Source organism: Bos indicus, chromosome 4, assembly GCF_029378745.1.
Source record: "Bos indicus isolate NIAB-ARS_2022 breed Sahiwal x Tharparkar chromosome 4, NIAB-ARS_B.indTharparkar_mat_pri_1.0, whole genome shotgun sequence".
Lineage (NCBI taxonomy): Eukaryota > Metazoa > Chordata > Mammalia > Artiodactyla > Bovidae > Bos > Bos indicus.
This window is the reverse complement of record NC_091763.1, coordinates 119,645,194-119,661,241: the sequence shown is the minus strand read 5'-3', so window position 1 is coordinate 119,661,241 and position 16,048 is coordinate 119,645,194. Positions and strand designations below refer to the sequence as shown.

Genomic DNA, 16,048 nt, shown 5'->3' with positions numbered 1-16,048 from the left:
ATTCTTGTTCACCTTTAAAATCAAACGTCTGTACCTGTGCCGTTTACCACAGTAGCCACCAGCCACACGGGCTGATTACATTTCCAGTTAAGAACGTTCAGGTCTGTTTCCTGGCGGCGCAGTCCTGCGGCAGTCGCTCCTAGCCTGGCGTGGCTCAGGCCCCGCACACTCAGCGCAGGCTCGCCTCCTCGTTGGTACATAAAACGGTGTGCAGTGCTGGCTGGCAGCATCTCTGCTTGCTTTTGCCTGAGTTTTAGGAAAATGTTCTCTGGAGCTTTGTTTGCAAATTTTAAAATGTTTTCTCTTGTCATTTTTTCTTTTTGATGACATAAAATAGTCTCATAGTTAATTTGAAATGTGGCCTTACCCATTATTAAAAAAGAAAAATTAGTTGATTTTCTTTTCCTGTCATCCCCAGGGTGCAGACATATGTCGGCTGTGGCGTATCCATCAGGCTTTATATTGCTTTGATTATCATTTGGAAGAAAGTAGAGAAATTAAAGACATGCTGCTTGAGTGCTTCATAAATGTCAATTACATCAAAAAAGAAGAGGCAAGTGGTTTTTCATCTTGGTGTGTTTGTGAACTGCTTTTTAAAAAATTAATTTGTTTCTGACTGCGCTGAGTCGTCTTTGCTGCATGCAGGGGCTGTTCTTCGTTGCAATGTGTGGGCTTCTCAGAGCTTCTCTTATTGTGACGCGTGGTCTAAGCATGTGGGGTTTTCCTGGACCAGGGAGCACATCCATGTTCCCTGCGTTGGCAGGCGGATTCTTGACCACTGGAGCGCCAGGAAAGTCCTGTGAACTGCTTTGTGATGGAAGTTTTTCCTGAGTTCGTGAGTTTGCTGTTTGCATCATGCTCAGTGTTTTAATAAAAGAGCCAGCTTAACTGTCCAAAACTATTATATTTGTTGCAATTCATATTTACTGCGTGACAGTGTTAAGCAAACATTTTACAAGTCATTGCGTATTTCATCATTAAAGGAGATGGGAACAGGTGGCTGTGTGAATCCTGGGGGAACCATGATTGCGTTTTAAATTAAAAATGACTAAAAATAAGGTTGAGAAGGCACTTCCCCATGGATCAGATCTGACCCTCTGCCCTAATTCCAGGTTAATTGGCATATAACTCAAAGCTATTATCGTAAGATTCTTGTTTTCTTTCATACCTATCCAGTAAATCCAAAGCGAGGTTCCTGGCCCAGTGCTCCACTGTCCACCAGTGGTCACTCCCACACTTGGCTACTGAGCACATGAAATATGGCCAATCCAGCTGTGGCCTTAAATGTAAAATATATGGGGATTTGAAACTTGATATGGAAAAAGAATGTTAAATATCACATTAATAATTTTTGTGTATTTATTACATATTTAAATGACACTTTGGATATATTAGATTACATAAATACATTAATAAAGTTAATTTGATCTTTTTTACTTTTATTAATGTGGCTATTAGAGAATTAAAATTACAGAGTGGCTTGCCTAGCTCTCTTGGACATGCTCATCTGTTATCTTTAGAGTTTTCTGTACTTGTTTTATTTTATTTATTTATTTTTCTAAGAAGCGCTGGGAACATGAGCCTCTTGATAATTTGTTGTAATTTGGGCAGTGTTTTAGATTTAAAAACGGTATTGTCTGTCTGTTGTGGCCCCCTGGGCCCCTCTCGCTGCTCGGCTCTCTTTGGCCGCAGCGGCGGGGCAGCTGTCCAGTGTCACTTGCAGGGCCGTTGCTGCGCTGGCGTCTCTCACTGCAGAGCGTGGCTCCAGAGCACGGGCTCAGCACTTGTGGTGCGCAGGCTTGGTTGCCTCGTGGCGTGGGGTCTTCCTGGACCGGGGATCAAGCTTGTGTCTCCTGCCCTGGCAGTCGGATTCGTTACAACTGAGCCCCCAGGGAAGCCCCTCTAGTCTTTTTGTTCATTGTTTCGTCACTCAGTCATGTCTGACCCCTTGCAACCCCATGGACTACAGCACACCAGGCTTCCGTGTCCTTCATTGTCTTCCAGAGTTTGCTCAAACTTATGTCCATTGAGTCAGTGATACCATCTACCCATCTTATCTCATCCTCTGTCACCCCCTTCTCCTCCTGCCCTCAATCTTTCCCAGCATCAGGGTCTTTTCCCGTGAGTGGGCTGTTCACATCAGGTGGCCAAAGTATTGGAGCTTCAGCATCAGTCCTTGCAATGAATATTCAGGGTTATTCCTTTAAGATTGACTGGTAGTCTTTTTAGATTGACTGTATTTCCATGTTGGGATGCAAAGCATGTTGTTTTTAATATAGAATATAGCCCTGACTCTGACTGCTTGTGGCCTGGCAGACACGATTTGAGGCAAAAGGGGGCAGCAGTCACCCATCCCCAAAGGAGGTGGGGAGGACCTCCCAGAGGGGGAGGGCCCTGAGGAACTTGCTCAGGCCTCACAATCATGGCGGGGCAGGGCAGGGTTTGACCCCAGTGTGCCTTCTTCCCACGCACCCTCTCACTGGTGACACAGAAGGGCTGGACCTGACTGCGGCCCACACTGGCCAAAACCTTCAGCCCTGGGGGTCAGAAAGGCCGTGTTCAGACCCCTGGTGCCCACTGAACAGGTGGTAGGTCGCCTCGATCAAACACCGCTCAGTCCCAGTGTTCCTTCTGTGCTGTAGGGACAGCAGCCACCGTCTCCCAGGGTGCCCTTGGGGCACACTCAGCCTTTCACAGGGCCCTCGGTGCCCACGTGACAGGAGATACGCTGACTGCTGCTGCTGCTCTGATGTCGTCATTATTGGAGAGATGCTGGGCCTCTGCCCTGGGCATCCAGGGTAGTTGTGAAGTTTGGGAGAGTAAAGTATAGAGTGGATTCAGACACACTTTATATTGACTTACACATGTGTGTGTGTTAGTCGCTCAGTTGTGTCCAACTCTTTGCAACCCCATGGACTGTAGCCCACTGGGCTCCTCTGTCCATGGAATTATACATCAGATCAGATCAGTCACTCAGTCGTGTCCAGCCCTTTGTGACCCCATAAATCGCAGCACACCAGGCCTCCCTGTCCATCACCAACTCCCAGAGTTCACTCAGACTCACGTCCATCGAGTCAGTGATGCCATCCAGCCATCTCATCCTCTGTCATCCCCTTCTCCGCCTGCCCCCAATCCCTCCCAGCATCAGAGTCTTTTCCAATGAGTCAGCTCTTCGCATGAGGTGGCTAAAATACTGGAGTTTCAGCTTTAGCAGCATTCCTTCCAAAGAAATCCCAGGGCTGATCTCCTTCAGAATGGACTGGTTGGATCTCCTTGCAGTCCAAGGGACTCTCAAGAGTCTTCTCCAACAGCACAGTTCAAAAGCATCAATTCTTTGGCACTCAGCCTTCTTCACAGTCTTAACTCTCACAACCATACATGACCACTGGAAAAACCATAGCCTTGACTAGACGAGCCTTTGTTGGCAAAGTTATGTCTCTGCTTTTGAATATGCTATCTAGGTTGGTCATAACTTTCCTTCCAAGGAGTAAGGGTGTTTTAATTTCATGGCTGCAGTCACCATCTGCAGTGATTTTGGAGCCCCGAAAAATAAAGTCTGACGCTGTTTCCGCTGTTTCCCCATCTATTTCCCATGAAGTGATACATAGCAGTGGGTAAACTGCACTGTTTCACACAGACGCGCACACATATGTGAAATACAGGTGTAAATGGTCCAGATGGCTCACGTGGTGAGGAGTCTGCCTGCTAGTGCAAGAGATGTGGGTTCGATCCCTGGGATGGAAAGATCCCTTGGAGGAGGAAATGGCAGCCATTCCAGTATTTTCCCATGGGAAATCCCATGGACAGAGTAGCCTGGTGGGCTATGGTCTATGGAGTTGCAAAGACTTGGACATGATATAGCAAATGAGCACTTAGACATAAATATATATGTGTGTGTTAAAAGTCTCTCTTTTTAAAATTTGTGTTCTCTTTTGAATTTAAGATAGCTGAACTAGTTTCCTGATCAGTTATTAATTTGTTCAGGTCAGTTTCCAGTCATTCTAGGTAAATGATAAACTTCTTCTGGACTCTACTGGCAACTTACTTCCAGTAAATACTTGTTAAAAAAGCTGCCTGTCAAAGCCTGATGGCCCTGCTGCTCGCACCAGTGTGCGGCCCCCACCTGCCGTGCTCCCAGCTTGGGCCCCCGCCGCTCCGGCGTGCAGGCTCCACGTTAGAGCACGGGAGCCTCCTTCGTCGGGAGTAGCACCTCAGTACTGGTTGCTGCGCTTTCGGGAGTAGCACCTCAGTACTGGCTGCTGCACTTTCAAAGAGCTGTTTGTTGTTGGTTACTGGGGACTTTTTATTTGGTTGCAATTTTAACGTTACATCCTATTTTTAATTCATAGGGAAGAAGATTTCTTAGTTCTCTCTTCAATTGGAATATAAATTTCATTAAAATGATTCATGGGACCATTAAAAACCAGTTACAGGGATTACCAAAGTAAGTATTAAAAACAATTCATATTTTGTGCTTAGTCTGGTTTTGAATGTTTCTATTGGACCTGACTTTGGTCAGGTCAACTTTTAGGGGCTTCCCTGGTAGCTCAGCTGGTAAAGAATCCGCCTGCTGTGCAGGAGACCTGGGTTCGATCCCTGGGTCGGGAAGATCCCCTGGAGAAAGGAGTGACTACCCACTCCAGTATTCTTGCCTGCAGAGTCCCATGGACAGAGGAGCCTGCTGGGCTATAGTCTATGGGATCACAGAGTGAGACACGACTGAGCGACTGACATGACAATGATGATGATTAGAAGCTTTAGAAATTATCTCTTATTATTTATTATGTACTGTTGTATTACTGAATAGTTATTTTCCTTGCTATAGGAAACCATTCTTCAGTAGTGACATTGAAATTAAGACTTTACTTTGTGGTAGTCGTTTACATAGATTATTCACCGGTTCGATCTCAGCCTCGGCCGTAGTAAAGTTCATGTGGCTAGCACGTCTGGTCCTTTGGGTCTGTGTGCACACTGCGATCTTCCTAGGGCGGAGCCGTGTGGGTGATGGAGGAGCCCTTGAGGAGGGGCTCTCTACTGATTCCCCAGCCTCTGGGCCCTGGCAGCACTGGGAGCTATTTGCCGCATTCGAGGTCAAGTCCTTAACCTGCTCTGGAATTTTCAAATCCTCTATCCCATCAGGTGGCTGTGTGAGAACTGAGTTGGGACTCGATGCTGGATCTCTGATTGTTCACTGGAATGCTGCCTCCTCTCCCCTCATTTGCACAATATTTGGGTTGAATCAGCAGATTTTCCTCATTATGAGTCTAAGTCAACCCTGGTATTTTAGGATTCCCTGTACCTGAGCTAATTAGTCTAGAATGACTCCAAGTTAAAGTGTATTTATATTTAAACTTTTTGTATTTATAGTTTTTATTAGAAATTTATCTTTAAAGTTTTTTACTTAAGAATTTGGTTCTGGGCGTACGTGTCATAGTTTCGCAGAAAGTAGTGAAGTTCTGGGGAAGCAGCGACTGAGAGGGAAGAAGCTGACGTTTCAGTCCTTCTCCAGACTGGTTTCTGCTTCCTGCTCCAGGCAGACAGCCTGTCTCTACTTCGCAGAGCACTAGTGTAAAACCATGTCTTCTTCCCTGGGAGAGGAGACTGCCTGAAATGATACATGTGAAAATATAATTCTTCAAACTTGCATTAAATTTTTTTTCCAGATCTTTGATGGTACACATTGCGGAAATTTATTTCAGAGCTTGGAAAAAGGCTTCAGGGAAAACACTGGAGGTATGTCCTTTCGTTTTATGAAGCGTTAGCGCAGCCACAGTGGGGCCGCTTGAACCCGTGTTTGTGCCCGGCAAGCCAAAGCTCACAGTGAGCGTCCACACGGCGGGGGCGGTGCCGTCCACACCGAGCCCGCCTCAGATGTCCCTCCCTCACCACGACGCGCAGTGTGAGTGGAACCAAGGCTTTTGCGCATTTTGGCAGCTCTGGACCTGCAGTGTCCGACCACGTATATCTGCCGGGCCTTTGAAACGTGGCCAGTCCAAGCTGAGATGGGCTGTAAATGTAAGGAACTCACCAGATTTGCAAGACAGTCTGGAAAAAGAAGAATATAAAGTATCTCATGGATTTTTAAAAAGAATATTGACTGATGTTGAAATGATAGTGTGTTGGATAATTGGGCTAAACAAAATATATTATTAAAGTAAATTTACTTTTTTTTTTTCCTGTTTTTAGTGTGACCACTGGAAAGTTTAAAATTGCATTTGTGGTTGCTGTTGTATTTCTGTTGGCCAGTGCTCCTTGGGAGACTCAGGCCATCTCTTCAGCAACATAATTTGAGAATTTAAAGATGTTTGTTTGAATCAGGCTTATAACCTTTAATGACTATAACACGTACATACTGGCTGTGTAATTCACAATTAAACATTCATAGGCTCTTTTGGAAAAAAATCGAAAATGTCTGATATCCCTTACATTTTTCTCATACTAGGTTCTTAGATGTGTTTTTTTCCTTCTGAGAGTAAAATTTTTACTCTAAGTCATCAAGGGGTCTTTTCTCCTGGGAGAGCAGGCCCTGGAGCAGTGTCGGGGGCAGAGGGGAGGCTAACCACCCATGTTTATTTCTGTACATTCTCCTCTCTTGCCCAGCTTGTGCTTCAGTTACACACGCTGTCAGTTATCACTGATGTCTGCTTCTAGGAAACAAGAACTCACCTTTCCCGTTGCCCTGTAGACAACTTCTACAGTAGTTTCTCAGTGTATAGTTTTTTGGGGAAGTGGCAGAACCAGGATGTTCTTATGCATTTTTTGCATTGGTCTATACTCCATGAAACTTCACAGGAAGGAGTATTTGTTCCCCTTTTCTCTAGCAGTGATTTAAAAATAGGACTTTGTGATTTAAAGGTAATTGTTTAGGTCTGCACCAAATTAGTATCAGAAGTGTGTGCTTCTCAGTTTCACTCCCTTCCCTGTGTCCCTTCAAGTTTTTAAAGCAAACTCCAGATGTGGCACCTTACTCCTGTGCACTTCAGGATGCATCATCTCTAAAAGGTCCATGCTTACTTTGTGACCCCTATGGGCCAATAGTCCACCAGGCTCCTCTGTCCATGGGATTCTCCAGGCAAGAGTACTGGAGTGGGTTGGCATTTCCTTCTCCAGGGGATCTTCCCGACCCAGGGAGTGAACCCGGGTCTTCTGCATTGTGGGCAGATTCTTTACCATCTGAGCCCCCAGGGAAGCCCCATACTAATATTTAAACATCTCTGCTTTGTTTTAATAATGTCTTCATTTTGAAGCCAGGATCCAACAGGTCTCCCAATGGCATTTGCTTGTTACGTCATTTAAAGCCTTCTTCTTTTTGAAAAAATCTCTGCCATTGACATGTTAGCAAACCTGGTCAGTTGTAGAATGCCCGTGTTCTGGTGGTTAGCTCTCAAGGGTCAACTTCTATGGCCCAGATGCCCGGCTGGTGGTGCCGTGGACCTCCTGTGTGATCACAGGTCGGGCAGCCCGGTCCCCACGGGAGTCTCGTTGAGCTGAGGGGCGGCTTCAGGGGGCATCCTCACTTAGTGGAGACGAGTAGATGTTAGTGGCGAGTCTCCCTCGATCCTTCCCTACTGCCGTGGAGTCCTGGGGACTGCCTGTTCCGCCTCTCACTGGGGTGCCTCCCAGACATCTGTTTCTGTCAGTTTGGAATCCTGGCCCCCACCTTAGCGGTACGGTGTGAGTTCTTGGGCGGGGGGTGAGGTAAGCTCTTGGAACAGATCCAGTTTTCTGAGATTATCAGATGAGTCAGGAGGGGTGCTCCTAGGCCCACCTTTGTCTCTGGGCCCTGTCTGGCTTGATCCAGGCTCAAGTGCCATGCAATTTGGTACAAATGTGGTATTTCTTCAAATAAGATAAAAGAAAAGTTCTCTCTGGTATGTGCGTTCTAAGAAGTGTAGACAAAGTGGAGAAGCCCTGATGACGGGACCCAGGCCTTTCCCCTCGTGAGCGGGAAGGTGAGCCAGTTAGACTGTCCCCTTGTGCCGAGGCTCCTCCCGCGCCTGCCCTGCTCTCTGCGGGGCGCACTCACCCGTGCTCCCCGCCGGCTGTTCCAGGCCATCGAGAACGACTGCATCCAGGACCTCATGCACCACGGCGTCCACCTTCCTCGGAGGTCTCCAGTGCACCCCAGGGTGCGCAAGGTGAGCACGCTCCTGCAGCACTTTTGAAAATTGTCTCTCAAATTTTTTGTTTTTAGAGAGTTGTTTTTGTGAAATTTTGTTAAGCTTCCACAGGCATCAGTTAAAGGAATTTTTCAGAATCTTGACATTTGGAATTCTGGGAGATCTACCTTGATGCCAAAGTTTTGATTAGGAAAGCAAACATCTGTTGTTAAGACATCGGAACTGTGTTCAGACAGCCTTTAACTATGTTCTTGGACATAACAATGTCTAGAACCATCACTTTCTCACTGCCACTACTGCTGCTTTCAAAGAAGAGACTGTTTGGGATTATTTTTATTGTTGACTTTCATATATTACATTTCCACTTTGTAGTCTGCAAACCGTATTGAATAAATGTTTTGATAGTTTCTCTTGATACAATTTTGTTTTTAAAACGTAGTCTCAGAATTCGGGTATGGTTTTATCCTCATGTTGTACATGATCTGACTGATCAAGTCTCTGCTGTTGGTGTGGCTGTTGTTCTGATGGAGTCTGATAAGCAGGGCTCCTGCAGGAGGACCTGGAGGCTCTGGTCGGCTGTGTGGGGCCATGTCTACCCCGGGCGAGGCCCCTGTGCTCGCTGCTGGTTTGGGCAACTGTGTGTCAGGAAGCTAGGGGAATAAAGATGAGGTGCCTGCTACTGTTTGTGTAGTGGAGTCATTATTTGTAGGCGTAAACTATATTAAAAAACATTTCTTATTATTGATGATTTAGTTTGTATTATCCAAAGATAAAGACCCAGAGATGAAAATATATCCATGTGCCTTCCCCACCACCCGCCCCACCCAGCACACACGGTCCCTGGCACTTCGTAAGTGGTAGATAGTTTGGATCATTTACTTCACATGTATGATTTAATGTTCAGATTCTGCCTAACTGTAAGGAGTGGTATTTTATTAAATCATACATATTTGTGATGTGGTTACTTTACTGCTGCTACCAAATAACTGAAGACTTTTTCATACCTGATTTTCTGTTGTGGTAGTAAGAAATGAAGATGAGTACAGGTATCATTGTTTGTTAGATTTATGGCAAAATGCACAGCCAGAATGAAAGGCAGAATATTAGATTTCACTTCTCAAGTGAAATGTATTCTTGGACTCCAAGTCATTGTTCTTACTGCTTATAACATATCATAGCTTCTTGCTTGAATCCTTTTTTTGATAAATACCAAATTTACTTGATAAGTCATTTTATTGATATGTTGAAAGAAGCTTCAGAAAATACCTTAGAAGTCACTTGAAAGTAAGAAATCCCTATTGTAGATGAAGATCTTCTAAAATTAGATAGTAGTAATGGTTGCACAACTCTATGTATACTAAACCCCACTGAATTACACACTTCATGAGTGACTTATGGTTTATGAATTGTACCTCATATAGTTGTTTAAAAGCTCTCTGTGAAGCAAGTACCATTAATACCAAATTAACATTGCTCACAGAAAGCAAATGACAGACTGAAATCTCCTAAATGAAAAGTTCACAGCCAGAAGGAGGGAATCCCAGATGGCAGTGCTTTTGCTGCTGTTGCTCAGTCACTGAGTCACGTCTGACTCTGCAGCTCCATGGACTCCAGCTCTCTAGGCTTCTCAGTCCTTTACTATCTCCCGGAGTTTGCTCAAACTCATGTCTATTGAGTTGGCGATTTGTAGTTCTTTTAGGGCAAAGTTGGTTGACATTCACTTAAAGTCTATTGTTTTATAACCTAATTATAAAAAATTTCTATTTTTCACTAATATAACTTTGGCTGCAAGAGTTGTGAATTAAGGACAAAAGGCAACACTGATTGTTGTTGGGGACAAGAATCTGAAGAGTCGCAGGAAGGTCCTGGCTGGTTAAAGCAGTATGTTTTCTGATTGTCTGTGACTTCAGGGAGGGACCTGACATCCAGGTTTCTCCTGGGAAGGATCACTGGGCAGTGACACCCCTTTGAGATACAGTCGCCCCTGGAGTCTGCGGGCTCCAGTGCCTTCCTGAACACTTTTCATCATCTCTGGATCACTTATACCCAGTGCAGTGTAAGTGCTTGTAATAGGCTGTGAATCTGATGTGATTACTACATAAACAGTTGCCAGCAAGTGACAGTTTCAAGCTTTGCTTTGAACTTTTCTGGAATTTTTTCCCCTCAAATATTTTCTATCCACGCTTGGTGGAATCTGCAGATGCAGAGCCCATGGATGTGAAGGGCTGACTCTTTGCACCATTCTGAATGCCTGAAAGAGGTTCTCAGAACAAGACAGTCGTAGCCAGTGCACTTTGAAGGCAGAATGCGCTGTAGGAACAATCAGGCTGCTCCTTTTCCATTTGACCCTGAAGGTCAGAGGTGTGTCTTTTTATGAGGTTTTGGGGCTATTGGTAGAAGAGTAGAAGTTGGAACCCGAACCTTTGTACAGCCCAAGGTTGTAGGTCTCTCTTCCGCCGTCGGTGCCTTTGTGAGATCTCCGTGTTCCGAGCTGGCAGCATGGTTTCTTGTCGTGGTTCCTGATAGAAAGAACTGTGCGTCCAAGACTTGTGAATGCAGGGGCAGCCTGTGCTCCCTGTTTGCTCAAAGTGGGATCTTAAGTGCTCTTTTGAAAACACCAATATTACTGTTCTTTTCTTCTTTTCTTGGCTCATAGGTGCTGAGTTATTTTCACCATCAAAAGGAAGTTCGGCAGGGGGTGGAAGAGATGCTTTACAAGCTATACAAGCCCATCCTTTGGAGAGGATTAAAGGTATGCCTCTTAACTGTCCATGTTTAGGATGCTGAGTATGCTGTGGGGTTTAGCATCTTCTGATTCAGGCACTAAAAGTAAGACTTGAGGCTGGGCATGTGTGAGATTCTGAATGAATACTTTATGCTTTTACTAAAAGCATTTCTTAAGCTGGGAACCTGAATGGAGTCAGTGCTGGATGCACAGCTGGAAGCAGGGTCGTCATGCTCGGCAGGGGTGGTGTGTGCAGAGCTGGGCTGAGCCTTCCTGGCCCTTCGGGCCTCCTGCCGGTGACTGGGGACACAGTGACAGCACGTGAGGAGGGGTCAGACGAGCATGCGGGTCATTTTAACGCAGGTGACTCTGGTCTGGGGGCAGGACATGACTGATTCTTCCTGACACAGTGGACTTTGAGGTAGGGAAACGTCTCTGTCGACATGGAGCTGGGAGTTTGGCTTCATTTAAGGAAGGTCTCACAAGCTTGGTTAGTTTAAATGTTACGGTTGTCTTTAATATGTAAATAGGAACATGCCTGTGTTGAGACACTAGAAGCATTGCTTGAGGGCTTCTGCGCTGACGCCTTTGCCTGTCAGCTCTTTGATTCTGAAACTCCTCTCACCATTCCAGGCCAGAAACTCGGAAGTCCGGTCCAATGCTGCACTGCTGTTCGTTGAGGCGTTTCCGATTCGGCATCCAGGGTTTAACGCCATTGAGATGGACAGCGAGATTCAGAAACAGTTTGAAGAACTCTACGTATGTATTCATGTGGCCGGGCTCCCAGCCTGCAGCGGTCTGGGCCTGGATGTCCCTGGGGCTGCCCCGGGCGGCCTCCAGAGGGCAATCTTTCCAGATCCTGACGTTCTTCCAGGAACCCGGCCTCTCCCGGTGCCTTCTGTGGCAGCGAGGACTCGCAGGGTCTGTTTCCTCTTCCTCTCGGTCTCTTTTGGACCCTCTCGTCATTTATTGTGTGTAGTTTGAAGCGCCTTATGTGTTCCCCCAGCAGAGAGGCTGTGTCACAGTGGTCAGGACAGAGCCCGGGGCTGGTCCCTCTGTCTGACGGCTGTGTGCCTTGCGGCAAGGTGGGCACTGACTTTTCTGTCTTTATCTGTGTGGCGGGCGTGGTGGCAGCACCTGTGTAAGGTGGGGCAGTGTCGTGAACACACACGCAACTAGTTAGCTTTTAAGGCCAGTAATGCCTGTTGCGGTGGTTTTTTCCCAATGACTGATTTTCCTAGTGAGTCGTTAGGACATCAGGATGTGACATTTATTCCTAAGTGATAATCTCCAATCTTTCACCTGGTAGGACAGTGTGAGCCTCTGCTGATTTCTCTACAGCCCCTGCCATTTGCAGGGTCTCCTGACACAAGCTAAGAGAAACTCTTTATTGTCCTAGTTAGTAGAATAACGTTTTAGGAAGGGATAGCACAAACGCCATGACAGTGACGGTTACCCATAGCTGTCCTAAAATACTTCCTTTGGTTTGTGTGTTTTCTGGCCCACTATAAACAAATATCAGACATGCAAAAAGTTGAAATAGTAGTATAATTAGTATCTCCTGCTTAACCTCTTCACATTTCCTCACCTGTGCATTCCCATCTCACCCCCGGATGCCACCCGCACATGCAGAGACACGCACCCCCTGAAGTGAACCGGCGTCAGTGTTTCACCAGGTGTGCCGCATCCACACGTGTGTTTATTTAAAAGCCCCTTTGGGGTTCGTGGTTAATTTTGTGGACAAATGTTGCTGGGCAAACCACAACTAGATTTTGGAAGGTTTTAGCCATAAGACCATGAAAAACTTACACTCTTTTTAGCTCAGGTGTCCAGTCGGTGAAGCACTTGTGTTTTTGCCTGAAGCGCTGAAGACTCTGCCCTTGAATGCAGAGGTGGAGGGTGTGCTGGACGTCTAGCACGACCCCCTTTACGTGGGATCTGCCGCAGGCGCTTGGCCCTGGCGATGGGCCTGACCTGCGATGAGGAAGGTACCATCCCAGCCCACGGATGGGGAGGCAGGTTGCATGGTGGTTTAGAGTGTGGAGTCAGGCAATTTGAATCCCAGTTCCCAGTTAATGTCTGATTTTTCTCAAATTAACCTCTTTCAACTCCTGTTTCTTCTTTAAAACTGGAGAAAATATTTTATCAGATTGTGATAAGTTTCCAATGAAAAACTGTATATAAAGCATTTAGTTCAGCCCCTAGCACTAAGGTGACAGTGGTTATAACTGTCCAAAACGACATCACAATCTGTAAAGTGATGTAACCGTCCCACAGAGTCTGCTCTAACATCAGTTCAGTTCAGTTGCTCAGCAGTATCTGACTCTTTCTGACCCCGTGGACTGCAGCACGCCGGGTTTTCCTGTCCATCACCAACTCCCAGACCTTAACATGGTGCCCCTGTATCACAGACAGTCTGTACTCAGCTTAATCATTGTGAGTTTTGTATTTGCTTTATTAACTATTTAAAAAACAAAAATTAATATTTCCTATTTTGTTTGAATTTAAGGAAGGAAAAACACTAAACGAATTTCAAGTCAATTAAATTTTTTTTCAGAACTTTAAGTATTAAATTCTAAATAACTCTTTTAAGTTAAAAAAAAAAAACCTAGATTGTGGAGAACACTGATTTTACATTTTTTTCTTTCAGTTCAGTTCAGTTACTCAGTTGTGTCCAAATTTTACGACCCCATGGACTGCAGCACACCAGGCTACCCTGTCTGTCAACATGTCCCAGAGCTTGCTCAGGGTGGATGGCTGAGGTCAGTGGTCAACACCATTGAGTCAGTGATGCCATCAGCCATCTCATCCTCTGTCGTCCCCTTCTCCTGCCTTCAGTCTTTCCCAGCATCAGGTTCTTTTCCATTAAGTCAGTTTTTCCCATGAGGTGGCCAAAGTATTGGCGCTTCAGCTTCAGAATCAGTCTTTCCAATGAATGTTCAGGACTGATTTCCTTTAGGATGGACTGGTTGGATCTCCTTGCAGTCCAAGGGACGCTCAAGAGTCTTCTCCAGCATCACAGTTCAAAAGCATCAGCTCTTCAGTGCTCAGCTTTCTTTATGGTCCAACTCTTACATCCATACATGACTACTGGAAAAACCATAGCTTTGACTACGTGGGCCTTTATCAGCAAAGTAATGTCTCTGTTTTTTAATATGCTGTCTAGGTTGATCATAGCTTTTCTTCCAAGGAGGAAGCACCTTTTTTTGACTTTCTTGGCTGCAGTCTCCATCTGCAGTGATGTTGGAGCCCAAGAAAATAAAGTCTGTCACTATTTCCCTTGTTCCCCATCCATGTGCCATTAAGTGATGGGATTGAATGCCATGATCTTAATTTCTTGAATGTTGAGTTTTAAGCCAGCTTTTTCACTCTCTTCTTTCACTTTTATCAAGAGACTCTTTAGTTCTTCACTTTCTGCCATAGGGTAGTATCATCTGCATACGTGAGGTTATTGATATTTCTCCCAGCAATCTAGATTCCAGCTTGTGCTTCAACCAGCCTGGCATTTCACATGACATACTCTGCATGTAAATTAAATAAACAGGGAGACAATATATAGCCTTGAAGTACTCCTTTCCCACTTTGGAACCAGTCTGTTATTCCATGTCTGGTTCTAACTGTTGCTTCTTTGCCTGCATACAGATTTCTCAGGAGGCAGGTAAGGTGGTCTGGTATTCCCATTCCTGAAGAATTTTCAACAGTTTGTTCTGATCCACAGAGTCAAAGGCTTTAGTGTCGTCAGTAAGGCAGAAGTAGATGTTTTTCTGGAATTTGCTTGCTTTTCTATGATCCAGCATATGTTGGCAATTTGGTCTCTTGTTCCTCTGCCTTTTCTAAATCCAGCTTGAACATCTATCTGGAAGTTCTCGGTTCATGTACTGTTGAAGCCTGGCTTGGAGAATTTTGAGCATTACTTTACAGCGTGTGACAGGAGTGCAATTGTACGGCAGTTTGAGCATTCTTTGGCATTGCCTTTCTTTGGGATTGGAATGAAAATATCATTTTCCAGTCCTGTGACCACTGCTGAGTTTTTCAAATTTGCTGGCATACTGAGTGCAGCACTTTCACAGCATCATCTTTTAGGATTTGAAATAGCTCAACTGGAATTCTATCACCTCCACATGCTTTGTTGGTCGTGATGCTTCCTAAGGCCCACTTGACTTTGCACTTCAGGATGTCTGGTTCTAGGTGAGTGATCATACCATTGTGATTATCTGGGTCATGAAGATCTTTTTTTATAGAGTTCTTCTGTGTATTCTTGCAACATCTTCTTAATATCTTCTGTCCTTCATTGTGCTCATCTTTGCATTAAGTGTTCCCTTCGTATCTCTAATTTTCTTGAAGAGATCTCTATTCATTCCCATTCTATTGTTTTCCTCTATTTCTTTGCATTGTTCACTTAGGAAGGCTTTCTTATCTCTCCTTGCTATACTCTGGAACTCTACATTCAGATGGATATATGTTTCCTCTGCTCCTTCACCTTTTGCTTCTCTTCTTTTCTCAGCTATTTATAAGGCCTCCTCAGATAACCATTTTGCCTTTTTGCATTTCTTTTTCTTGGGGATGGTTTTCATCACAGCCTTTGTACAATGTCGCGAACCTCTGTCCATAGTTCTTCAGACACTCTATCAGATCGAATCCCTTGAATCTATTTGTCACTTCCACTGTAAAATCATAAGGGATTTGATTTAGGTCATACCTGAATGGTCTAGTGGTTTTTCCCTACTTTCTTCAATTTAAGTCTGAATTTGCAATAAGGAGTTCATGATCTGAGCCACAGGCAGCTCCAGGTCTTGTTTTTGCTGTCTGTATAGAGTTCTCCATCTTCCGCTGCAAAGAATATAATCAATGTGATTTTGGTATTGACTATCTGGTGATGTCCATGTGTAGAGTCATCTCTTATGTTGTTGGAAGAGGGTGTTTGCTATGACTAGTGCATTCTCTTGGCAAAACTCTGTTAGCCTTTGCCCTGCTTCATTTTGTACTCCAACACCAAACTTGCCTGTTATTCCAGGTATCTCTTGACTTCCTACTTTTGCATTCCAGTCACCTGTGATGAAAAGGACATCTTTTTTGGGTGTTAGTTCTAAAAGGTCTTGTAGGTCTTCATAGAACCATTCAACTTCAGCTCCTTCAGCATTAGTGGTTGGGATAGACTTGGATTACTGTGATATTGAATGTTTTGCCTTGGAAATGAACAGAG

The 16,048-nt window shown here is 45.0% G+C and overlaps 1 protein-coding gene across 2 annotated transcripts in view; it reads left to right on the top strand.

Annotated features, from left to right (window-relative positions):
• NCAPG2 (non-SMC condensin II complex subunit G2) overlaps positions 1 to 16,048 on the top strand; it is a 72,479-nt gene that overhangs the window by 9,522 nt on the left and 46,909 nt on the right. For both annotated transcript variants that reach the window (XM_019959384.2, XM_070788514.1), the window contains exons 6-11: positions 419 to 553; positions 4,350 to 4,444; positions 5,664 to 5,733; positions 8,052 to 8,138; positions 10,777 to 10,872; positions 11,479 to 11,604. In XM_019959384.2, coding sequence (XP_019814943.2) covers positions 419 to 553; positions 4,350 to 4,444; positions 5,664 to 5,733; positions 8,052 to 8,138; positions 10,777 to 10,872; positions 11,479 to 11,604 — 609 coding nt within the window. The remainder of the gene's footprint in view (positions 1 to 418; positions 554 to 4,349; positions 4,445 to 5,663; positions 5,734 to 8,051; positions 8,139 to 10,776; positions 10,873 to 11,478; positions 11,605 to 16,048) is intronic.